Below are 24,666 nucleotides of genomic sequence, written 5' to 3' on the forward strand. Positions count from 1 at the left end.
GCAGGTTCTGCTGCCCGTATGAAAATAGCTTCTTTCTTTCTTAATATGGCCTCAGCCAGCCCGAGCACTGAAAGTTGTCCAGAGGGAGTACGCGTGCTTGTGTTCCTCTCCGAGGTGTTGCCACAGGAACCTGGGCGCGGAGAGCCGGCGATGGGGACAATGCCGCGGGGTCCGGCCAGCCGAGTACAAGGGCTGCCAGGAGCTCGCCCAGGCAGCCCAGCAGCAGCAAAGGACAAGTGTGGATGGGAACTGGGGCTGGGCCATGCTGGGGTGTGCTGCGGGGAGAGCATCCCAGGGCAGAGGGAAGAGCTGGGAAGGGAAGAGTTTCCTAGAAGCCGGAGACATTATAACTGGGGTAAGGTGGTGTGATCTGAAGACGGGAAGCACGAAGGGCAAGGGGGATGCCAAGGTAAGGACCGGGGGTGCGTGGGCCTGAACGCAGAGGGAGAGGACCGCAGAACTTCCTCCAGGTCACAGGAGAGTGGGAACCGTCCCTAGGACGGGGAGGGGCAGCTCCTTGAAACATTTAGTTGCAAGTTTCTTCCTGTTGTAATTCCATCTTGCGAGCCCTGGGAAAAGTAGGAACACACCCCTTCCTGGCCTGAGTCACTTGGCGAATGGTGGAGGGGCTGCAGCTTCCCCCAGGGCCCTGTCTCAGGTCCCTCTTAGAGGCAGGCAAACCCCACAACACTGTTTCCAGGCAACACGGGGGTCCCAGAGTGTCAGGAGCCCCCACCACAGAGCATGCACATCCGCTACCCGGCAGAGCACAGCTAGGAGCGGGGTGGGTGTGAGACCTCTCCCCATCTCCCGCTCCACCGCCCACTGCCCACGGGAAAGAGTGGGGGACTTTGAAAGGAGGTGTGTGGCTAGACCTTGCCCTCGTGGTGACACCTAAACCACAGGACGCTGACGCAAGCATGGTCTTCTTGTAGCTTCGACTTCCGGGACAGGGCCTCGGGACAGGACAGAGGCAGGCGAATCACCCTCCCACACAACTGACAGCACTTCGGGTATCCCAAGAGAGCCACCAGGCACCCCAGGGGACTATCTGCTCTCCCCACTGAACAGAACCTTTAGCTGTTTTTCCAAATGAGATCTGGTCACCTTGTACTTGGCCTAGGAATCTCTGAGGCTCTGTTCTGAACAGAGATGGCAGGCTCCCAGCTCAGAGATGCAGAGCACAAACTTCACCTCTTTTCACCAGAAATCGCATTAAAACTGGTTCTCAACCAGCACAAGTCTGTCCTTCCCAGGCGTACCTGGTGCTGCCTGGAGGCCCTTTGGTTGTCACGACTGGTGGTGGAGGGGCCACTAGCATCTAGTGGGTAGAGGCCAGGGACATGACTCGACATTCTACCGTGCACAGGGGAGTCCCCCACAGCAGAGCATGATCAACATTGCCAGGGTTGAGCTGCCCCGCCTTAGAGCCTGAGGTTCAAACCACCGGGCCCTTTGATGGACGCTGCCAAAGCCCTGCCCTCCTGAGGGTGAGTTAGCTCCTAACCGTCAGGAACTTTCTGTCTGGTTTGCTCACTACTCCATCGCCGGTCCCTAGAGCAATGCTTGACCCGCAGCTGGACACAACCATAAATATTTGTTGAATAAAGGAATTCCCTCACTCTGTTATTGTGTCCCTGGGCTTTGGAGTTCAGGACATGTGTGAGACCTTTCTTTGACCTCGTTTCGTCACATGGGTGTGCAATGGAACAGTCACAGTGTCTCTGAAAGGGAACCAACGGAATTAGTCTGCACCCCTCGTCCCTCGTCCCCCACCCCCAACGCACGCTTCACTCTTCTGTATTCATGTGAGTATTTAGATCAACCTGTCTCTTCTCATCATGGCTCAGGGCCACCAGAACTGAGGTGTAAGGAACTCTGGCCTTAGCTCTGAATGGCTCAGGGGAGTTATCTCTGTTCTGGAAGATCTATATCCCCCCCCCCCCGCTGAGGAATCAAGTGCTAAGCACTCTGGGTGCTAGCGCCTGGTTGGGCGCCCAAGGACAGGAAGTATTCTCATCAGTTTCTTGAAAATGGATCATAAGGCTCTTCTCCTTAGAACGAACCCTGAAGGAGTCATGGAAGAGACACCTGATGGCCCTGTGTCTCTGGCAGGAAGGACACTCCACCCAAGTTAGCTCTACACGGATGGACTTATGGAGGGAAACAGCAAGGGGGTGAATCCTACGGAGACAAACTTCCCTGCTACAACTAGGTCAACTTTAACACCCAAGAAAATATCCTATGGGGAGCTGATGGGGTGTTATCAGTCTTGTCCTGGCAAAACGCCAGGGGCCCCCAAACAAATGTTATCTTGTGCCAAGACTTGCTTTTTTCAGTCACCAAACTATTCCCTAAGTCATTTGTCCCCTCTGAGGCCCTGAATCGTTAACGCGATGGTGCACTGTTTTTGTGGCGCTGTGGTTGACTGTAGGTACAAAAACCCTTCTCAGATGAGAAGCACGCGCTTGGTTTTCGGTGATGGAACTTGAGAGATTGCCCAGTAATTCGTGCATGTGCGGCCCAGCCTGTGAACACTTGGCCCGACTGCACCAAGTCAGCCCCATAAAAAGCAGCCCGTCTGGCCCTCTTCCCAGCCGGCCTGACATCAGACTCCAGCCCACGCTGTTGCTGTCACACCTGCTGGCAGCCCCCCCCCCCCGCCGACAGCACGCTGCCCCCTCCTGACTGTATTGTACAGGGCTGACCTGGAGTCTTGGGGGCCCCCAGGCTGCCAGGGATGGCGCCTACCCCCCCCGCCGCTCCCCCACCCCGGCCATCAGAGCTGTTTACCCTTGCTTTCCCCTGGGCTTCGGTCTTTCTCACTGCTCCCCACCAGGTCCGGGGATGCTGGAAGGAGCCCAGGAAGCTTGTTTTCCTCTGTGAGGCTGTGTTCCTTAGGCCACAACCCATTCAGCTATTGGAAGAGCCTAGCAATTCCGTCTCTAACCAGACAAAAAGCTCTGAGCACATGAGCAGCACCCAGGCCCCCTTGTCAGTGAACACAGAGCAGAACCACGGAGAGGAGGTCCCCATCCGAAGGAGTGGCAAGTTCCCGTCGTAAGTCTCGGTTATGGAGGGCTGCAAGCAGCTCCTCTCAGAATGGCACAGCACAGCCGCGGGCCGTGCCAAGGAGACTCAGGCTCCGGGATCTGCCTTCATAAGGAGATAAGGGCGAGGGAGGGAGACGATCTTATTTACAGTCATCCTTCTACTTAAGGGAGCAGCCCGTGAACTCACCCCACTGGAGAAGCTTCCCTGCCAGAGGTAGGAATGGCCTCACCTACAGTCCATTCTTTCCTTGCCAGCCTGGTGGGGCCACCTCCTTCTCCCTCCCCCTCCAGGGCAGGTGGACACCTAGATTCCTTTCTTGGGCCCCATGATGGCTGGTGACACGCTGGCTTCACACGGGCGCCCTGCAGCCACCTGCCCTACCCCCGAGGATGGAATGGTTTCAGTGGTCTATTCCCTCCCTTCAGCTGAGCCCAGACCCAAAGGCGAGATGCGGATGCAAACCTCTCTGCCCCCACAGTGTCAGCAGACACCACCCTGGCTCGGCATCAAGACCACGAAACCCACCCAGTCCCCTCTTCACTCCAACATGATCCCCAGAGGACGGCCTGCAAAGAGCCACTGCGGCTTTAACTAGCACCGGGGATTGCCTACCGGGAGATGGGAGCTGTGGCACTCAGAGCTCTGGGGGTACCTGGTAGCACCTGGCCAAGGCAGGTGGCCGAGGAGGCCACTCTTCTTGAGGTATCTACCACTGAGGCGTTGGTCTATGATTTTCTTGCTCTGCATCCCAACATTTCAAGAGAGTCGGGGTTTCATACCTTAACAAGGCGGTGCTGGTGACATTGACAGGAACTCTGCCGGGCCAGTAAGCCAGAGCGGGGACCCGGTGCCCTGCTTCCCACGTGGTCTGCTTGGCCGGACTTCCCCCTGTGACGGGACACATACAGTCGGTTCTCCGGGACCACGGTCCTTTCCTAAAGGCATCCTGAGAGTCTCAGATCACTCCCACAAAGGAAGGACTTCTTTTATAACCAGCTCTTTTTACCGCTCTAGCTCACATCTCTCATTCCATGTTCTTATTCTTATTCTCCTGGATTCAACATAGGTAAACAGTTGCTTCTGTCACTCTCTATTGAACCATGTCACTTTATTTTTTTCATGACAATTCTAATACTTTGAATTGTCTGGTTTGTTCATTGACTCGCTGATGGTATAGCTCTACACCATGAGACTCCATCAGTCTCATACACCCAGGACATAGTACATATTTAACAAACAGGTTGTATAAAAAGGACTTTTTTTTTTCTTCCTACTGATCATAATGTGACTGTTTAGGATTTAAAAAAAAAAAAAAAAAGACAATTATTTGAAAAGAGAGAAAGGCTGCAACTCCCCCAGCTATTTAATCTGCTCAACGCCCAACAACTGATCTGGCACAGACTTTATTGTTGTATTTTGGTTTTTGCTTCACTTCGTTTTGTTTTTCTTTTGAGTTAATGAGTCGTTCCTGTGTCGTGGAGACAGCATTAGTAATAGCTCGGACCTCTTGCCTCTTGGCGGGGGGCGGGGGGGGCGGCTGGGTCGGGTAAGAACAATCTATGTGCAATCTATGAATTTCCGCTTTGGTAATTAAAGGAATTATTTTCGTAACCACGAAGTCAAAAGTGACCACCAATATAACGATGACCAGCGGGCTGGAAGAGATGAGGTCATGTTTTATGGAAACATCCTGAAATCATGTAGCATTGAATTAACCATGACCATCCCCACCACTCCCACACACACCCCACCCTCATCCTAGATGAGCCAAGGATTCCACAAAGTTAGCGTGTAGAAAGCCCTTCCAAGGCAAACACTGTATGTGGCTCACACATATCGTGGTCATGCAACTTCCCCATGTTTGGCTGGCGCGAATAGGAAAGCAGTGATTATGGGCGGGATGGGGGCTACAAGACCCAGGCGTCTGTCGCTCTGTACTCACACAGCTGCAAACAGAACCTTTGATGTCCCTGGCCCAGCACACCCTACCGGAAATGCTCGGCATTCTTAGGATTTTCTCATAACCAGCTTTGGAGTCCCCCAAGTGTTGAAGTAAGAAACAAAACATAAAACAACTCACGTCTATAGACTGTTTATGCTCAGGGGTGTGGGACTCTCGAAACCAAGTGGAGTTGGGCAGGCTGAATGGGAAGCGCTCGGCTCTTTGTGGAGAGCCGCCCTTCCCATAAAGACGTACAGAGCCCACTCTCAATTTTTCACGCACATGGAACAGGGAATCCAGAGCTGCAGCAAGCCTGAACCGCACTCCCACGTGGCTTTGGAATGCATAACTCATGCTGCAGCTCAAGGCCAAAGAGCAGAGAGGAAGCATCCCCGATTGCATGTGCTAGAGCCCTGCAGATAATTCTACCACCCCCACGGCCAGGGACGGGCATCTGTATGGAAGCTGGTGGGGGGGGGGCGGAAAGATGGGTGAAAATAGGGAGCCTGTTTTTTGCATATCCACGCTGCACAAAATTCAAACAGACTCTCTTCATTTCTGAGGCCAGATGCGAAGGACAAGTGAAGCCTCCAGTTGGAAGAAGCGAGCCCAGAGTTCCAAGGACAGTCATGCAGGAGACAGGAGTGAGTGAAGGCATGGGGGGGGGCGGGGGCTGGGGCACCAGGGCTGGGTCTCTGCCTCCAGCATGTTTCCAGAAGAACAACTAGCACCTCCTTAATACTTTTGCTAATTGGCCTTCACCACTAGGGGTTCTGTTGTGCGCCATGACCTTTTGTGTTGCTCTTTTTCAGGCAACTGGTTTTCCTAATTCGGTTTTCAGAGAAAAAAAATCGCTTGATACGTTTGCCTTATTTCAGCAGCGGGTTGAAAGCTGGAGGGATTAGGAGGAATCCAGCCAGCTATAAAAAGTGTGTGTGTCCACAGAGTGGACAGTCCACACGGAAAGATTCTGGAGTTAGGAGAAAGCGGATGGCTGTGTATGGCCACTTGAGGAGCGATCCCCTCTGGGTCGTCAGGACTGGCCAGCCAGTGATGTCTGCACTGTGGCTTCTGGCTTTAACAGGAAGACACAATTACATATTCCAGCCAGACCCACAGATCTCCTCCTAGAGCGGAATTTTATCTTGAAGGAGTCCAGAGTGTGAGTAAGCAATTATAAAACAGATCCACCTTGTTGAATCATGACATTGTACACCTGAGACTAACAGAACACGGTATGTGAATTACACTTCAATTGAAACAATTTTTTTCTTAAATCCCCCTCAGCGTGGAATTGTCTCGCTCTGAATCCCAGTATCTCATTGGCACTGCTAGGTGGACAAAATTTAAAAAGATTCCACTAGCATCCTCGGTGGGTCCCCAGAGTTGTGGCATCTGATTATCAGAAACATCTAACAGTGTTTGTTTCAGTTTATCTGCACTAGCTAAGGCTGAGTCCCAGGATAGCTGCCCCTGGTCCCCCAGTACTCTGCAGTGATACCTGCTCCCACTAGTGGAAACTCATTCTGAGTAAAACATGGTAATTACAGTAACAATAATATCTCCCATTTATTGAGCCCTCCCTAAGTACCAAGTTAAAGTACCTCTAAGCATAATGCTAAGTGCTTCCCTGCATTGTCTCATTTAATCCTAATGACAACCTTGCAAGCTAGGCACTATTATCCCCATTTTTTAGATGTAGAAACCGAAGCTCAGAGAGGTTAAGTCATTTGCCAAAGGTCACACAGCTAGCAAATGCCAGTGCTAGGATTTGAATCCAGGTCTAACGACAGAGCCAGACCCTCACCCATTATTCTAGGACAGTGGCTCCCACCCATCCCTGAATGCATATTCGGATCCCTAGGGGGGCTTCTAAAAAATACCCAGGCTAAGTTTCCTTTCCCAGAAATTATGACTTAATTTGCCTGGGATGGTACCTGGACATTAATATCTTCTAAAGATGATACTTAGAAGTTCACTCCTGGTGACTTAATGTAGAGAGAGCCCATCTAGGACAAGGGCTCTCCTGGTGACTTAATGTAGAGAGAGCCCATCTAGGACAGGTCACTCCTGGTGACTTAATGTAGAGAGAGCCCATCTAGGACAAGGGCAAGGATACCGGGTAAGGGGCAAAATCAGGAAGTGGACACAGTGCGTTTCAAAATTAGATGTGGCTTATCTCCAATTTTAAGCATAAGTTTTTGGGTTTTTTTAAAAAGATTTTATTTATTTATTTGAGATAGAGAGAGCACAAGCAGGGGGAGGGGCAGAGGGAGAAGGAGAAGCAGACTCCCCACAGAGTAGGGAGCCTGATGTGGGGCTCCATCCCAGGACCCTGGGATCATGACCTGAGCCGAAGGCCGACACTTAACCGCTTAACTGACTGAGCCAGCCAGGCGCTCCTAAGCATAAGTTTTATATTGCCCACACCTTTATACCTTTATGCTGTAGGATCATAAATGTAAGCCTATTAGCTACAGGAAGTGAGCATAATAGCTAAGTCCATAAATTGAACTTCTATGCACTTTTTGATTTCAAATTAAACTTCTGCGCACTTTTTGATTTCAAAAGCTCTTCGTCACTTCAGATAAACCTTAGTACTTTGATCAGTGGCACCGGCACATTACAAGTGTTCGTGACATTTGGCTTTCTATGGAGAAATGCATGTCTTATGGGCGTGAGAACACATTCTAGTGCACTTGTGGTTAGTTATGACTCTAATTAAGGCAGAACCTCTTACTTAAAGCAATAAATATTTAGCCTCAGCAACCAAAACATAAACAGAACCATGATTCATGAATTTGCTTTCTTCTTCTTCCCTGGCTGCGGAAGTGAAGTGGCATTCCATGATGCACTGAGGACAGGGAAGGCCGAGGAAGACTCACCCCCCACCCCACCCCACCCCCGCCGCCCCGTGCGCTGGGGAGTAGAGGTCTTTCCCAGGAAGGACACCCTGCCATGCTTCACAGAGTCACAAAGGCAGCCTGGCCAATAAGGAGGTTCGCAAAGTTCTCAGTACAGAAGAAGCACCGGAAGGGCCCCCAGAGATTCTAACTTAGTATGTCTAGGGTGGGGCTCTGATTCCAGGTGATTCTGATGCCAGTGGTCTGAGGACCGGAGTCTGAGAAATATTAGCAGGGGAAGTAGGAAGATGAGGGTGCCTTTGGAGTCAGGCAGGTCTGGGTGCCCTTCCCTTCTCAACGTGTGGCCTTGGGCAGAATTCTTAACCTCCCTCAGACTCCATCTCCTCAGCTGTGAAGGGGAAAAATGACTGCACCTATCTCATGGGGTGGTGAGTTACAGAAGATAATGCATATAGGGTGCCTGGGTGGCTCAGTCGGTTAAGCGGCTGCCTTCGGCTCAGGTCATGATCCCAGGGCCCCAGGATCGAAGTCCTCTGTGGAGCTCCCTGCTCAGCAGGGAGCCTGCTTTTCCCTCTGCCCCTCCCCCCCTCATGTGTGCATGTGCGCGCGCGCGCTCTCTCTCTCTCTCTCACATGCGCTCTCTCTCTCAAATAAATAAAATCTTAAAAAAAAGATAATGTAGATAAAGTTCTGAGCCAGCTCCTTTGGCATAGTGCCTGCCGGCAGTGCCCAACAAATGCCATCCAAAAAACCAAAAACAAGCAAACAAACAAAACTACCTAGAGAGAGAAAAACAGCAGAAGTTGCACACACTAAATCCGGCCCTCTGACAGTTGGGATTGGCACAAACAGTGTTTTCTGGACTAATTTTTAATAGACAGGGCCCTCTCTCCAGTTTACTGAATCCCTAACACTGCCCACGACTTCGGAAAACAAACATGCTTTCGTTTATATTACCTGCCTGGCATTTGTATTTGTGACTTGGGTAGAAGGACAGGCCTGTCCTGAGCAGTGTGCATTCTATAACCTTCTAAAGAAGCAGGCTTCGTTTCTAAATATAAATACGTGTCCTTGCCAAGGATACCCATAGCACACTAGTTTTCTAGAAACATAGGGCAGAGCAGCCTCTGTTTGGAGCGAGGACTCTGGCTGGCCTGGGGTGGCCTTGAGCACAGTGATGGGGACATTCCAAGCCGGGTGGCCAATGTCCCAGAAGGAGACACAATTTGACTTCCACTGGGTCCCCACCAGCTGGCCCTGCCCACCCCCCTCCCCTCCGCCAGGGCCAAGAGCCAACATCCCCTGTCTCTCTCTCCCTCACCCAGCCCCACCTCTGACCTTTCTGCACCCCACCCCGCCCCCAAGCAGAACAGAAGGCCCAGGATGCGGAGCCTGCTTCCCAGTGGGAAAGCTTATGCAACAACCTGATAGCATCAAATTACAAACAACCAAGGTCTCCTAGAAGCTGAGGATGCCAAATTCAACAGAATGTTTCCTCATCACCAAGGGGGAGGAAGGAACAGTTCTGCTCTTCAAATAAAACAAGAAAAGATTTTCCAGACAGAGGAGCAGTCAGTTAGGGGACAAACAAGGTGCTGGTTCTGTCCGGGGTAGGAAATAGGTCTGGAGTGGGGAAGGGAGGGACAGCTCCTGTGAGCCAGGGCCGCCCTGGGGCCCCGGGGGGCTCCACATCAGCTGTGCGCATGCCCCTCAAGGCCCTCTTGGTTTGAGAGGAAGTAGGGGCGCTCTGCTCTGTCCCCAGCCCCCTGGTTAAGTTTCTCCTCAACCCTGCAGGGCGCAGGCCAAGCCCAGAGGAGCATCCTCACTCCTGCACAGGGTGAAGGGATGGCTCCAGGAGACACTGCCTCATCCCATCAGCTGAGCAAGGCGGCTCGGCCAGGAAAGGAAAGGGAAGACAAGGAGGGGGGCCTCGGGCCCCGGGAACAGGGGAAGGCAGCGCGTGGCCTGACGTAGCAGGCTGGCTACGGGGAGAAAGAAGCAGGGCTCTGGGTACTGTTTGTCCTACTCTGTTGCGAAAACATTGACTGCCTTCTCCCTTTCATCTGCTCTCAAGACCGGCCCCTTACAGCAGGATGTGCAGGCATCCCACTGAAGAGGAACCTGGATGAGGAGGAGCAGGTGGTCCAGAGGGACCCCCAGCCTCCCTCCTGTGACCTGAGCCCCCTTGCCTCGCCCCTTCCACCCCAGGGCTCTCTCCCCCAAGCAGGGAGGAGGAGGAGGAGGAGGGCTGTGGAGGAGCCAGAGGGGAAGCTGGTTTGGAGAATGAGGAAGGGGAAGTGTTTACCCCTAGGCAAAGTTCACCTTCAGGCTTTCCTGAGAAAAGAAGAGAATGGCATCTGGCCCCCTCCCCACCGAGAATTCAGTGCTGTGCCCCACCCCACCCCCACATTAAGCTGCATGTGTTTATGCCTCGCCCCCCAAAAGAGTGTTCTCTCTCTTTTTTTAAGTTTATTAATATTATAATGTTATTTGCTATGAATAGGTTAGCTCTGTTGGATCAGAGGAAACACACACACATGATTTAGCTGTGAAAATTTCCATTTTCTGGTCCTATGTAAAAGCAACATCTAGAGCAGCAGAGAGAGGGGGAAAAGTTATATTTTCAAAAATAGTTAAGCCAGACTGTTTCCTGGAGATACTTCATTCATGTTTCATCCTCAGATGCTACTGGCTATTTCTGGTAGGGCCAGACATTAATACTGACCAGTTTAGCTTTCCTGACTGTTAACCAACTATCCCACAAGGAACCGGACTTGGGCTGAAGACACTGTGATGACCCTTGGCACACACATATTCCAAAATATGTGCTCCAAGTAAAAAGATCCACATTCACCAGAGCATGAAATGGGGAGACTGCAATCCAGCTTCAGAGCAAAGCTTCCCAAGATGGAGGCTCAGAACACTTGGAGAGGCATCCATATGTTATTTAAGTTGCTCACGGCCTTCGGTGGGGCTAGACATGAACACTGACCGGTTTAGTTTAGTGAACACCGACTGGTCTGTTTCAGCAGGGAATGAGGACATGGAGAATCATGGGGGTTAGGAGCAGACACACACAGGGCTGGGTGCCTCGTGGGCAGTACCGCAGTTGATTCTCCCAGCCGTCCTGCGAGCGGGGTCTACAGCCCCACCTTACAGGGGAGGGAACTGGGCTGTCCAGGGGAGGGGCCCGGTGGGCACGGATTCTTAAGCTGAGTCAAGACTCGAGCCCCAATGGGGCTTCCAAAGCCCTTAGCTCCCTCCACCTCTCCATTCTGCCTCCTGCAGATTCAGAAAGATTCACATTGTTCCACGGGCGAAAGATTTTCTTTGATGACCATGGGGTCCAAAGAAGCAACACAGGATTTTCCAGACGGCTGAGCAGTTAGCTGGGTAAAACACGGTGTGAGTAACAACCATCATGCAGGCTGAGTAATGAGCTGGTGGAAGTCAAATGACACGGCCCCCTTGACCAATGGCTGGCCTTGGAAAGCCCTCTGCCCTGCTCCACCTCGGTTTCCTTGTGTGGCCGACAGGGTGGCTGGAATAAAGATTGCTGAGGTGTCCTCCTATATTGCTGGGGATTCTGTCACCTGCTGTTCTCATTTATCATCCAGGGCTTGGTGGAAATGAGTCTAGTCTTGCCCCCTCCCCGCCCTCAGCCCCGCTGATGTAAGAGGGGTCTTTTAAACCTGAACAAGGGGCCGGGAAGAGTTGGAGAAGGGGGGGTGGGCAAGTGTTGAAGGTGCATGCAGTTTTCACTGGGCGGTGGGGAGAGGGGGAGGGAATGTCTGGGGATTCAGCAGAGGTGATGGCTGCACCACGCAGTGAATGTGCTCAGTGCCACTGAACTGTATACATCAACAGGGTTAATCTTATGTTACAGAATCTCACTTCAAATAAAATGGAATCATGTCGCCTTTACTCATAAAACCTTTCCAAGATTCCACATTTCTTTAGAATTAAGGCCAAAATGGTCTGAACGAAAACAAAAGAGCCCTGACCCCCAGGCCCGGCTCTCCCTTTGGCCTTGCCTCCCCGTACTTTATCCACTCCCGAGAGCTCCAGACAGCCCTGGCCAGGCTGCTCACGGCCCCCTCCCCTGCGAATCCCTAGCTGTGGCCTACTCATTCTTCAAAACTCAAACCACTCAGGGAAAGCCTTCCTGTCTCCCTCCGGTGTGGGGTCCCCTTTATCTTGGACTCCTTACCCCGGATTACAATCTCCTGCCTCAGTGGAGGCTCCCAGCACTGTCCAATGGAAGTGCCTCCCATGATGGAAATGTTCTCTATTCGCACTGTCCAGTATGGCAGCCACCAGCCACATGTGGCTTCTGAGCCCTTGAAGTGTGGCCAGCGTGCCTGGCGTACGAGACAGGGTAGCTCTCGACAGTGGCACTCAGATTTTAACCTGCATCAAAAAATCACCCGGAAGGACACAGTAAAACACAGATTGCCAGGATCCCTCAGAAACTGACTCAGCAGGTTCGGGGAGAGGTCCTAGAATTCACGCTTCTAACAAGTTCTCAGGTGGCGCTACCGCTGCGGGTCTGGGACCATAGCCTGATGACTACTGGTCTCAATCTGAAAGTTGCAGACTCATACGGTTTCCACGTGGATATTCCGGCTCGGTGGCTCCAGGGGCTGATCCCTGGACCAGCCACCTCAGTGTTGCCTAGGAGCCTGTTAGAAATGCAAAATGTCCCTGGCCATCCCAGATTTACTGAGTCCAAACTGCAGGATCCCCAGGGGACTGTCTGCACATTAAAGTCTGGGAAACACTGCTCCAGACCGTCACTCCTTAAAGCCAGGGGCGTTATTGATCTTTGCGTCCCCAGCACAGAGCCCGACGCGGGGCTCGATCCCCCCACCCTGAGATCACAACTTGAGCTGAAACCAAGAGACAGACACTTAACGGACTGCGCCACCCAGACGCCCCTTATAACTGCGCTTCTCCCGGGGCAAAGTACTTCCCTCAAAGAACAGCCCCGCTCCCCCTCGCTACACCTAATTCACTATTTCAGAACTGTCTCAGAAAGGGGAGACAGACAAGGTAAGGCCTACATAGGAGATCAGAGGTCATCCTAGGGAACAGAGAGCTATCCACAGAGGAGCCTCCTACTGACGCAGGTTTACCCGCCCCATCCAAGGTCTCCATAGCCTTCTGGAATTTGACCCTGGAGAGTCCTGACTCCAGGCTCTTTCCAATTGAGCACTGAAGCCAGGAGCCTGGGGCTGAGGGTATTCCAGGCACTCCAGGTACGGAGAGGAGCAATTATAATCAGCTAACGCAAAAAAAACGCTCCCAGCTCCCACCTATCTCTCTAGCCTGTTGTTGCAAGGACGAGGCACATTTACACCTCCTCTAATCCTGGCACCTTTTTCTCCCCGTTTCTCCAGAGAGTGTTCCTGACCAGGACCGGTCAAAGAGGTCAATAAGTATGAAGAGAAACAATGGATGAAGATGAAGCCGGCTGGTCACGGGGCAGGTTAGGGGGAGGTGGCACCCAGTTTTCCTGACCCCCAACTCGGAATCTCCAGGCACAAGACCTGGCCACAGACGCTCTCACCTGTGAAGTTCTCGAGGCATCTGATTGGACCGACACCAGGTTAAAGGTGACAAATAAAAATGAATGATCAGCACTTCCTTCTCGCCACCAGCCATGAGATGCACGAACGTTCTAGTTTCTAGGTAACTACAAATACTCTGCCAGACTTATAGGAAAAGCAGTTTGTGTCCTCTGACCTGGAGACTGTGGAAGCCATAGCTCTGGAGCTGGGAAAACCTGGCCCAGGGAGGGGGGGATCCCCCCAACCCCACCTCTCAACCCCTGGGACACAAGCACCTTCCAAAAGATTTATTTTAATCCTTTAGGACACAAATAAGACCACTTTGTTGCGAGAAAAAAAATCACAGGTAAACCTTCCTTCCCCTACCCAAAGGTAATCACTGCTAATCTTTCGTTAACTTTTGATACCTCTCTCAAGACTTCTTCTGAGAATTGGTATGCTTATTTTCATATAATAAAATCAAACTTTATATATTGCTTTGTAACCTGCTTTCCTCACTGAAAAGTATCTAAGGTGAATGCTTCCAGGTCAATAATATGCATCATTTCAGCGGTTCCTTAGAATGTCCTTAAATGTGCATATCACTATTTCTGTACACACTCCTCTCTTGCTGGACACTTGGGTAATGCCCAACTATTTTTTTTTAAACCGGTATGATGACCATACTTTCATATGTATCATTGTGCACCTGCCTAATCAGGAAGAACTCAGGCATCAACAGGCATATTTTCCAAGCCTTTGGTCCTTATTGCCAAACTGTCCCCAGCCCAGCAGCTATCTTAGAAAGTGAGGTCCTGGGGCACCTGGGTGGCTCAGTCGTTAAGCGTCTGCCTTCGGCTCAGGTCATGATCCCAGGGTCCTGGGATCGAGTCCTGCATCGGGCTCCCTGTTCAGCAGGGAGCCTGCTTCTCCCTCTCCCACTCCCCTTGCTGTGTTCCCTCTCTCGCTGTGTCTCTCTGTCAAAAAAAATAAATAGAATCTTAAAAAAAAAAAAAGTGAGGTCCTTGGGGGGCAGCTTTCCCAGAGCACATGGGCACTGAGCTGGGGGCTCAGGGAGGTTTAACTGGAAAGAGTGTCATGTGGTGGGGAGATCACTGACTTTAACTTGGGGAGCAAGCCTGGCTCCCTCCTCACAAGCTGTGTGACCTTGGGCAAGTTCTTAGCCTCTCTGAGGCTCTCCTTATTCATCTGTAAATAGAGGTGTTACTACCTACCTTCCCACATTGTAAGGTTCAGGGATAATGTGTATAAAAACCTTGCGTATTTATGCCCTGGATGTTTCCTGAATGAATGAAATGATTCATGGTTGGAGGGATGGAGAGATGACTGAAAAAAATAAAAAAGGAAAGCCATGAAAGCAAGGAGGACAAGCAAGGGCAGGGGGATGAAAGTCAAGGTGAAGTGTATTAGTTGGAAGGTCCATGGACTGAGGGCCCATCCCCTGAGGGAGGCCAGGGGCGGTGGGAGGCAGGAGGAGAGAAAGGGGTGGTCCAGGCTCAATAGAAACTCTCATCTCTCAGTTTATTTCTTCCCCACGAGCTGGCAGCTGGTGATCAACTTGTCTGTGTTTTGTAATGCTGGCCAGAAGGCCTACATAGGAGTTGGTCATCCCAGAGACAGACCCCACAGCCCGACCTGGGCTCAGCAACCCCTGCGGGATGCACCAACCCCAGCCGAATCCCTACCTTGATGAATTTGCCACGATCCAGTAAAGGGACCCACGCTACCTGCCAGCTCACACTTCTGAGCCCACGGGCCATTGTCTCCTGGAAACCAAAAGAAGCAACATGTAGCAATCAATAGGCTCGTGGACGCTTTTGCCGATTCTCCCTCCCTGATCCCATATCCCTGTCTCAGTAGGAGAAGAAACTGTAAAAAAATATGATCCCTGCCCCTGAAGAATGATCTGTTATATGAGGCCTGCCTCTGGTGGGCTCTTAGAGAGGTGGGATTTTCCCTGCTCCAAGCTAGCCCCAGGGTGAGGTTCTCGTCTTAGATACTATTACCTTCTCATCTAGTTTTACAACTGTCTTAGCCCTGCAGCTCTTTCTTGAGCGCCTAGGATGCACCCCACGCTTCCCTGACGTTATCTCATGACTGTCCAACACGCTATGCAGTGGATGCTATTGTGAGCTCAGTTTTGCACAGGAGGAAACAGGCTCAGAGAAGGTAAAGAGCCTTTTCCAATAGTAAAGGACAGATTTAGGCCCGGGTCTCTGCCTGCCCTGAAAGCAGTGCTTTCATCCCGGGACCCACAATGCCTCAGTAGGCCCTCTAAACAGCTCACTAGCTCTGCCCACTCAGCCAACAGGTGACTGGTGACAACTGGAGTCTTTGGGACCGGGAAGATGGTGAGGAGGAAACCTGAGAAGCACCCGAGGACTACACAGGTTTGCAATGTCAAAGTCACTGCCCAGATGGCCCTAAATCAATACAGAGGAGGCCAGCAGGGTACCTGCTATCTGTGCAAACTTTTCCAGCGGCTCAGCCTTGGAGGCCCCAGTGGGCAGGTGCTCAGCACTCAGGCCAACAAACACTAGCAGGACGCCAAGTTCAAAGCAAGCCCCCTGCCCTGTGAAAGAGGATCGCTTAGCCGGATTCTGCTCTTCAGAGGGGGCGTGGGCAGGGTTATCCATCAGACCTCAGTGAGCTGGCTGGATGTGACTACTTCACCTGTAAACCAGAGGAATGTGTTTTCTTTTGCTGTGCGGTCAACTTTGTCCTTGATCTGGCCCACCAGGCTGTCCATCTCCCGGAGACCTGCGCCATATGGCCTTCGGCCCCGTGGGTCTGCTGAGAGCTGCGTTCTGGATAAGGGCACGTGCATGTGGGCCAGGCCCACGTATAGCAGGAAGGGCTTTCCACTGGTGCTGAAACGGGAGAGGCAAGAGGTAATTCTCCAGAAGGCTCTGCTGGTTTGTCCAGGCTCTCCGTGTCTCTCCTTTGCCTCATAGAAGAGCCGCAGAACGCCTTCTGCCCCGGGAACTCAGGAAGTACACATCAGTCTACAGCCCTACAGGGGCATGTGGAGGTCATCTGGTCAGCCAGTTAAAAACCGGGAGTCATTGCAATAGTTGAAAACCGTCTCTGCTCTTTCAAAGCATCCAGGCCATCACATCCCTTCCCAGCCTCGGCCCTTTCCAGAAGATGCGTGGATGACTCGCATTGATCACAGGCCATTCCAAGGACGCACGTGACCACCGGGAATATCTAGATCAAGGCCCTGTTAGAGACCCGGGCTGCTGGCTGCCCCTGTTCTAACCCTGCTGATTCCGCTCTGGGGCGGCGGGGGGGGGAGAGAGCCTGGGGGTCTCTGCTTCCTGTTTGTCCCCCTCCTCAACCCCTAGGCAAGGAACAGGATCCAGCCAGCCGCGGAACTCCAGCCTCGACCCTCCAGAAGCAGCAGGAACCTTCATGGAGCCCCCTCCCACAGGCCACACCTTCAGGGGAGGGTGTCTTTGGGGGGACCAATTAAGTTGGTACAGAGAGGTGATAGAAGTGTGGGTCTTTTTTACACCAGCTCCCCCAGAGATAAGATTTTCAAGCTGGCCCTCGATTATTTAGCTTACCCCAATTTACACCACCCTGCATCAAGTCTTCTGAGTGCTCCCCGGCTCGGCCTCAAACCGCGCCCTGCAGAGCCCCCTGCGTCCCGACTCCCGGGGCCCCCTGATCGGGACTGTGCCGGTACTCAGCTCTCGTCATCGACAGCCATAAAACTCAGGACACAAGTCCCACAACAGGGGCCTCGCCTCCATCTTAACCAACAGTTTCTCTGCGACATTTCTAGTTGCGTTGCCCAATGCAGCGGCCACGACTCACGTGTGGCTGTTTAGGTTTCAAGGAATGAAAATTAAATAAAACTAAGAATTCAGTGTCTCACCTGCTAATTCACAGATGAGCCTTGAAGACGCTAGGCTAAGTGAAAAAAGCCTGGCGCCAAGGGACAAGCACTATAGGATTCCACCGAGAGAAGGTCCCGAGAGTGGGCAACTTTGTAGAGATAGGAAGTAGAACATTGGGTACTGAGACCGGAGGGAAGGGGAAATTGGCATCCAACAAGTACAGAGTTTCAGTTTGGGATGATGAAAAAAAGTTGTGCGGACCGATAGCAGTGATGGTTGTATAACAACGTGAATGTACTTCACGCTGCTGAAATGTACACGTAAGAAGGTAGATTTTATGTCATGTATATTTATCACTATATGTGCATATATAAGAATTCTATATATTATGTGATATATATTATCTATTTAGTTCAGTGTTTCAGTTGCCCAAGCCGACTATTTCAAATGCTCAGTAGCCACAGATGGCTGGTGGCTACCATCTTGGACAGCACAGATAGAGAACATTCTCATCCTTGTGGAGAGTTCCATTGGATAATGCTGACTTAGTGTCTGTTGCCTGCTCTCCCGGGGACAATAACGTGCAGTCGTATAAGCTGTGTCCTGCAGCAGGACATCCTGCTGACAGAATGACTAGATGCCTAATTCCAGCCCACGGTCCCCTGGCCGACCTAGGCGCCCCGGCAGAGATGAGCAGCCACCCAGAGGGGGGCGCCTGTTTCTAACAGGTAGATACCACACGGCAGTGGCATGCGGGCTGGAGCTGGCTCCAAATCCAGGAATTTCGCAAGCCAGTTGTTACACATGGCCACCATTAAAAATTAAACGATATCAACTTACAATGAAATAAATCACGTGAACAGCAAAAGTCCTAAATTCTTACGATTTATCGCATCCTGATTACTCCACCTCACTTGACTATTATGCATGCGTGCTCTTGAGATTATCTGTTGTATCTGTGGTGCAAATGCCATCCGACCGTGTCCTCTAGCGCACCTCTTAACAACTCCACATTCAGTGACATCGTGTCGGTAGCCTGAAATTAGCCAACGTGAGACTATTCACACCACAGAAATGGGCAAATGTTCCAAATCAGGGCCTTCCCCCCCCCCCCCCCCCGAGTGCTGGCTGTTACTTATGTACCAGGTTGCGGGGCGGGAGAGGTCCTACTGCCCACACTTTGTCCCATCCCCGTGATTATGCTCTAAACTCCCACCCGTTATCAAAGTCCCGTCAGCACCCCAGGCCAGAGGCTAAGAAGCATGTGCAAGGCTGAGCAAAAGCAGCACAGACAGACAGAAAGCACAACCTCTGGAGACCTGCATCCAAATCCCTGGGATTTTTATTTCATGGCTGTGTGACCCTGGGCAATTAACTTCACCTCGGTCATCTCTACAACGGGGACGATTATACCTCCCCGATAAAGCTGTGGTTATTAACAGTCTATAGGGAGCACTCAATAAATGGTAGCCTTTTCATGGACAGTTCTGAATAATACATGATGCGTGGTGCTCAGGGATGTACCTCTTTACCTGCATCCTGATGCCATGCCAGCATTCAGAAAGATAGCCTTGTGCGAAAACCACACACACTGGTTCCCTGGGCGCAACTATCCCCCAAGCCAGCCCTTCAGTATGCTCCTGTGCTGTACATAAAAATAATAATATAATAATGAAGAGCAGAGGAAGTCTGCTGCTTTCTAAAAAAGAAAAATGCTGATTATAAGACAGTATGATTCCATTTGTTAAATATATATATCCATATATATATATATATATATATATATGTTTATGCACCAGCACAGAATGAGGCTGGAAGAACTTGCTCAAATCTACCAAAAGGGGTTATGTCTGGGGTGTGGTATTCAGGGTGGTTTTTTAGATTTCTAAAGGGGACACATATGATTTGTGTGGCAAAATGAGTGGAGTAGTGAGCAGAGAAGGAAAAAAAAAAGTTAGATGTCAGAGACGACATTCCAGGAGAGAGAGGATGGGGCAGGGTATGGTGGTGCACTGAAGATTAAAACCCAGGACAGCAAAATCTGGACAAAATCATCTGATCTGAGATAGAAAGACCTCTCATGAAAGGTCCCCAGTGTGCACTTGGCCAGAGAGCCAGACCTGCAGGTGGAACCAGGAGGGGTAGGCATCTGCCTGGTTAGCTTCCGGCTTGGACAAGGGGTCTCTCTGGAATGGACTTGCCTACACATTTCTCCATCTTTCTCTGGGCTTGCGTGGTACAGACACCGTTCTCAAACCCAGACGTGAACCCAGTTCCCTGTTTAGAAGCACACGGGGGGCTCCATTGCAGCCAAACCCAGCAGCCCAGCACTCGAGGCCCCAACCCAGGTTGGGGCCCCTTCCAGCGTTACCCTCCTTCCTGCTCACAGACTCTTTCTCTATATGCCAACTTCCCAAACACCTCACCTTCTGCCTTCCTATGCCTTGGCCATGCTATTCCTCTCCTGGCAGTAACTTCCTGGCATCTTGCCTAAAAACACTTACTCAATTCTTAAGATCCAGCTCAAAAGCCACCACCAACACGCCTCCTCCGCTCCCAGGTCTCCCACGGATGGCCTCCTGCTCCCTGGCCCTGTCTCCCCTTCCCTCACCGTCCTCATCAGCATTGATAATACAAATCTGTTTCCCTACTAGCCTGCGAGCCACTTAAAAGCAACAACTGCTCTTATTCACGTCTGTATCCCTAGCACAGCACCGGCACATCTATAGGGCAAGATAAAGTCACTCACTCACTATTCACTCCTTCAGGGAATGTTTATTAAGCTCTAACTAGGCCCCAGGCACCAGGGATAGAGCCATGAACATGATCGATAGGATTTCCACCTTCTTGGAGCTTCACAATGAACTGGAAACAGGAGAGGAAAGTGCAACTAAAAAATGAATCAGGTCTTTATTTACAAATTAGTAGGAGTGATGGAGAAGAACTACATACAGGGGTGCTGTGGGATGGTGTAATGGGGGAACCAAGCCGGGGTTTGGGGTGAGGCAAGAGATCCCTAAGACGGTGAGGCCTACAGGACGGTGGGGGGGGGGGGGCGGTGGGCTACAGGTGGGCTGTGCTGGTGGCCACTGGGGGCAGGCGGAACAGCGCTGGGGAGAAGCTGCAGGAGAGAAAGAGTCCAGGCCCCACTGCCCCACCGTTTCTTAGCTCCTTCTCTGCCTCACTCTGTATCCATCAGAGCACTGGCACAGAAGAGAGGGGAAAGCAGGGGGTGGGGGGAGTGGGCACGAGCTTATGGCTGAACCCGGAGCCCTGCTGCAGGTGGCAGGTTGGTGGGTACAGGTGGGCGCTGGGGGAACGGAAGGCGAGGGGCAGACCAGCAGGGGAAGGGCAATGCGAGGGCGGGATCGAGGAGTCAAGTCCGGGAGGGAATCAAGGCCTTGATGCGGGTCCTTGGCTCCCGTCCAGACCGGCAGGGGGGGCTTGTCTGTCACCTGTGTATCTCTGGGACCTAGTTCTGAATGATGAATGCTCCGCCACATTGACCATGCACTCTGATTTCAGATATCCTAAGCTATTGCTCAAGCCTGGGCCCAGCACACTCATCCTTGTCAGGCCCCATGTTCCCTATTCAGGCTCAGGGTGCTGTCCCAGACCCTGGGGGGCAAGAGGACCGGCAGCTCCATGAGCCAGGAGCCCATGACACCTACTCTCTCCTTTTTTTGTCGGTTAAGAGCTTGGCCTGCTGTTTAAAACACCCAGATCAAGGGTTAGCTTTGGGCATGCTGCCAGGTCAAGGGTCTAAATACAACCAAAGATCTAAGTAGAAACTTTCAAAGAGTCTAGGGATGGCTTCTTGCCAAAGAGAAGCAGGAAACCCTACTCTTGGGACTCCTGATAGTTTTGACACACAGGCCCAGGTTTGCGGAGGGCCTGGCCCTGGGGGCAAGGGTCATAGAGGAGGCGTGCAAATCTAGGGGCCCTTTCTTGCTGATGCTCCAAAAACCATGGATGAATTGGCAAGTCAAATCCTAAAGAAATCAGCGTGCCCGAGGATTCTTTTCTGTAAGGTTAAAAGGCAATGGGATTCATGTGACTTTTCACTTAATAACTAATTAATAAATTAGCAAACTCTTCACCTTTTTCATACGGTAAGGAGGCTGTTCGTGGATTTGTCTGTCTTGGAAGTGATTAGTTAACTGGTGGGTGACCAGCCCCGTGCCCACGTGAGAGCATGAAGCAGTCTCTCGTCCCCAGCAGGCTGCCACTCCTCCTCTGAAGGCTCTGTGCTGTCCCAAGCACGGAGGACTGAACTGTCCCCACCAGTCACGAAGCATCCACCTGTCCCGGGGCATAGGGACCTGAATCATCTCGAAGCTCCAAGGAGCACAGACGTGTTCAACCCTCCAAATGGGAGAAGGGGATTGCCTGTTTCATATCAGCCACCTGACAAAAAAAGCCAGTGTTTCTCAGAAAGCCCCGAAAAACTTTTAAGCTGGGACCCCTGAAGCCCCAACAGGCTGCTCTCCAGATTTAGGCCGTAAGTAGGTTTTATTATCGAGAATAAACTGCTACCTCTGCTCTGCCTGTTGCCCTGCTCTCTAGAAACATCTGTGGTTGAGCAAGGGGTTGGGGGGATTCCTGTACATTCAAAGACCGATATGCTCAGTGAGGCACAGGTGGAGTCCATTTTTAATTCTGCACAGGCAGACAGGCATGCGACACGTTTTTTCTTGCCTTCTTAGGCTAAGGCTGCAGGGAATACCAAAGAACCTGCTGGAAGATGTCCCACCTCCCTGGAGGAGTCTGCAGTCTTAGGAGAAAGAGGAGCTGAGCATACCCAGGCTCATTAGAGGCCAGAGCAAAGGCAGCTGTGAAGGGTCAGGGTGAGGCCCAAGTGGGCGAGGCAGGGCGACCGTGGGTAGGCGCAGGCCTGCACCCCACCGTCTGTGCATGCGCACCCAGGGGTGCGGCTGGGTTCTGCTTTTAGTGTTTTGTTATTATTTTTTTAAGATTTTATTTATTCTTTTTGACAGAGAGAGAGAGAGATAGTGAGAGAAGGAACACAAGCAGGCGGAGCAGCAGAGGGAGAGGGAGAAGTCTGTCACTTCCAAGACAGACAAATCCCGCTGAGCAGGGAGCCCAATGTGGGGCTCGATCCCAGGACTCTGAGATCATGACCTGAGCCGAAGGCAGATGCTTAACGACTGAGCCACCCAGGCTCCCCTGTGTTTTGTTATTTTTAGTGAGTCATTTCTAACATTTAAAGATGAGGAGAGTTCACACATGGACCGGGTATCTTGTGTGTCCTGTGAAAGAGAAGGATCTGACAGTCTTGGCTCCCATCCCCTAAAGAAGCCACAGACAGCCAGAGCTAGGCAGCAGCTGCTCTCTTAGAGGGGGCCGGTGTTTCAAGTTTGCCACAGGCCCTACCACTCCCTAACGCCTTACACGCAGTCTGCTTCCCTCTGGAAGCTACCAGGGCCCTGTAGATGCTGGAATTTGTAACCCCCGTGCATTATATTGAATAATGGCCCCCAAAGGTATCTGGGGTCTCATCCCTGGAGTCTGCGAGTGTTACCTTTTATGGCGAAAGAAACATTGCAGATGCAATTGAATTAAGGATCTGGAGATAGGGAGATTGTCTTGGATTCACCTGGAAGACCCTAAATATAACCACAAGTGTCCTTAAAAGGGGGAGCAGAAGGAGATTTGGCTACAGAAGACAAGAAGGCAAAGGGACGACAGAAACGGAGATTAGAATGGTGGGACCCTTAGCCAAGGGATACAAGCAGCCACCAGAATACGGAAGAGGCAAGAAACATTCCTCCCCTGGGACCTCCAGAAGGAGACAGCCCTGCTGATACCTTGATTTTAGCCCCATCAGACTCATTTTGGCATCCAGCCTCCAAATATGGAGGAGAATAAGCTGCTGTTGTTTTAGCCAATAAGCTGGTGGTGAGTTTGGTACCACAGCAGGACGAAGCTAAGCCACTCGGCCCACGAGTGAATCAACAAATGCTCTGAGTGCCCAGAACACAGCAGCAGGCCCTACCATCTGGGAGCTTAGAGGAGAGGACAGAATGACAATGACAACAGAGCATGATCTGAGCCAGGGAAGGGAAAGCTCCTGTGAACTCAGGGAACATACCTGCAGAGCTTCTAACCCAGGCCTGGAGATTCCAGGGGAGACTGTTCTCCAGTTTCATTTACAGGGAACATGCATGCGTCCATCTTTGTTGGGCAGAGGAACTCCAGCATGGCTTGGAGGGGCGCTGAGGCCAGGGGGCATGGGGGGTGGGGGCCGGGGGCCAGCCCCAGGGGGCCAGGGGACTCTTACCTTGCATGCTGGATGAACTGGGTCGCTTTCTCGGCATATTTCTGTGCCAGGCCACTCAGGTTCACAGGCTGCTCCACGATGTTGAGGTTTTCATAGAGAGGAACGGCTACATCAGTGTAACAATCCCTCTCAAGGTTCCTGTGTGGAAACCACAGACCAGACGGTATTCTTTTCCACCACCTACGTAGCCGCGGTGTCGAACAAGATGCTTTTATGCAGCAATGCACATGAATACAAAACACTTAATAACCTGGCCCCAGATGATTTTTCCCATCTGCCATTTCCTCCAGTGGAAAACCAATAAAATACTTTCTTCCCTTTCCTTCTAACAGAGATTTATGCTCCTCGGACAAGCCTGGCCACTTTGCAAAGCTCACAAAGACATCCGTGAGCTACAGACGTCATTACTCCCATGTTGCTGCAAGAGAAACTGAGGTCCAAAGAAACTAACTTACTCAAGCGGGGTCCCAAGGCCAACCAATAGCCGCCATCCCTGGCTCTTTCCGCCGACCTCCCTAAATGATGACTTCTGTCTACGGGGCGCAATGCTGGGTGCTTTCCTAGGTCAACCATCCAGACTTCACATGACCTGACGGCTGACCGTAACCCAGGTGGCTGGGGACAGTTTATACATTTCAAACCATGTTTGGGGGATTTGGAGAAGCTTTAGCCACTGGAAAAAGTGGGAGTCAGACCAGTTATATCTCCTGGAAAAAACCAAACTCAGCCCACGGTCTTAAGAGCTGGAGATGAATCTGACCCGTGAAGGCCCCCACATGAGTGGCTGAGTAATGACTTTGGCCATGACCCGTGGGTGAGTTACCTAAGTTCTCAGAGCCCCAACTCTCCTTATCTGAAGCATGCCCCTGCCCTCTGATGAGGTCCTGGAAGGACGAAAGAAGACAGTGAGCATTAGCGCTCTGCCCGCTGCCCAGCATACGAGCACTCCACCAACACTTAGCCCTCCGCCGTGGCCGCCACAGAGCAGAAGCTCAGAACCATGGCGGGGGGGACATGGAGGGGCAAAGGAGGGGACGGGAGGCATCTCAGGGAGGGAAACTGTCCTCGTAGGGCAGGGAAGGACTGGAAA

The 24,666-nt window shown here is 51.7% G+C and overlaps 1 protein-coding gene across 3 annotated transcripts in view; it reads right to left on the reverse strand.

Annotated features, from left to right (window-relative positions):
* Positions 1-24,666, reverse strand: part of ARSG (arylsulfatase G) — a 101,926-nt gene that overhangs the window by 11,247 nt on the left and 66,013 nt on the right. For all 3 annotated transcript variants that reach the window (XR_015769312.1, XM_028112882.2, XM_028112883.2), the window contains 4 exons: positions 23,577-23,714; positions 16,104-16,300; positions 15,116-15,196; positions 3,834-3,942 (listed from right to left, as the gene is read on the reverse strand). Coding sequence is in view for 2 of the 3 variants with exons in the window: in XM_028112882.2 (XP_027968683.2) it covers positions 3,834-3,942; positions 15,116-15,196; positions 16,104-16,300; positions 23,577-23,714 (525 nt within the window). In the remaining variant the exon portion in view is untranslated. The remainder of the gene's footprint in view (positions 1-3,833; positions 3,943-15,115; positions 15,197-16,103; positions 16,301-23,576; positions 23,715-24,666) is intronic.

Source organism: Eumetopias jubatus, unplaced genomic scaffold (assembly GCF_037043125.1).
Source record: "Eumetopias jubatus isolate StellerSeaLion01/CBP00866 unplaced genomic scaffold, mEumJub1_p1.0 scaffold_10, whole genome shotgun sequence".
Taxonomy (NCBI): domain Eukaryota; kingdom Metazoa; phylum Chordata; class Mammalia; order Carnivora; family Otariidae; genus Eumetopias; species Eumetopias jubatus.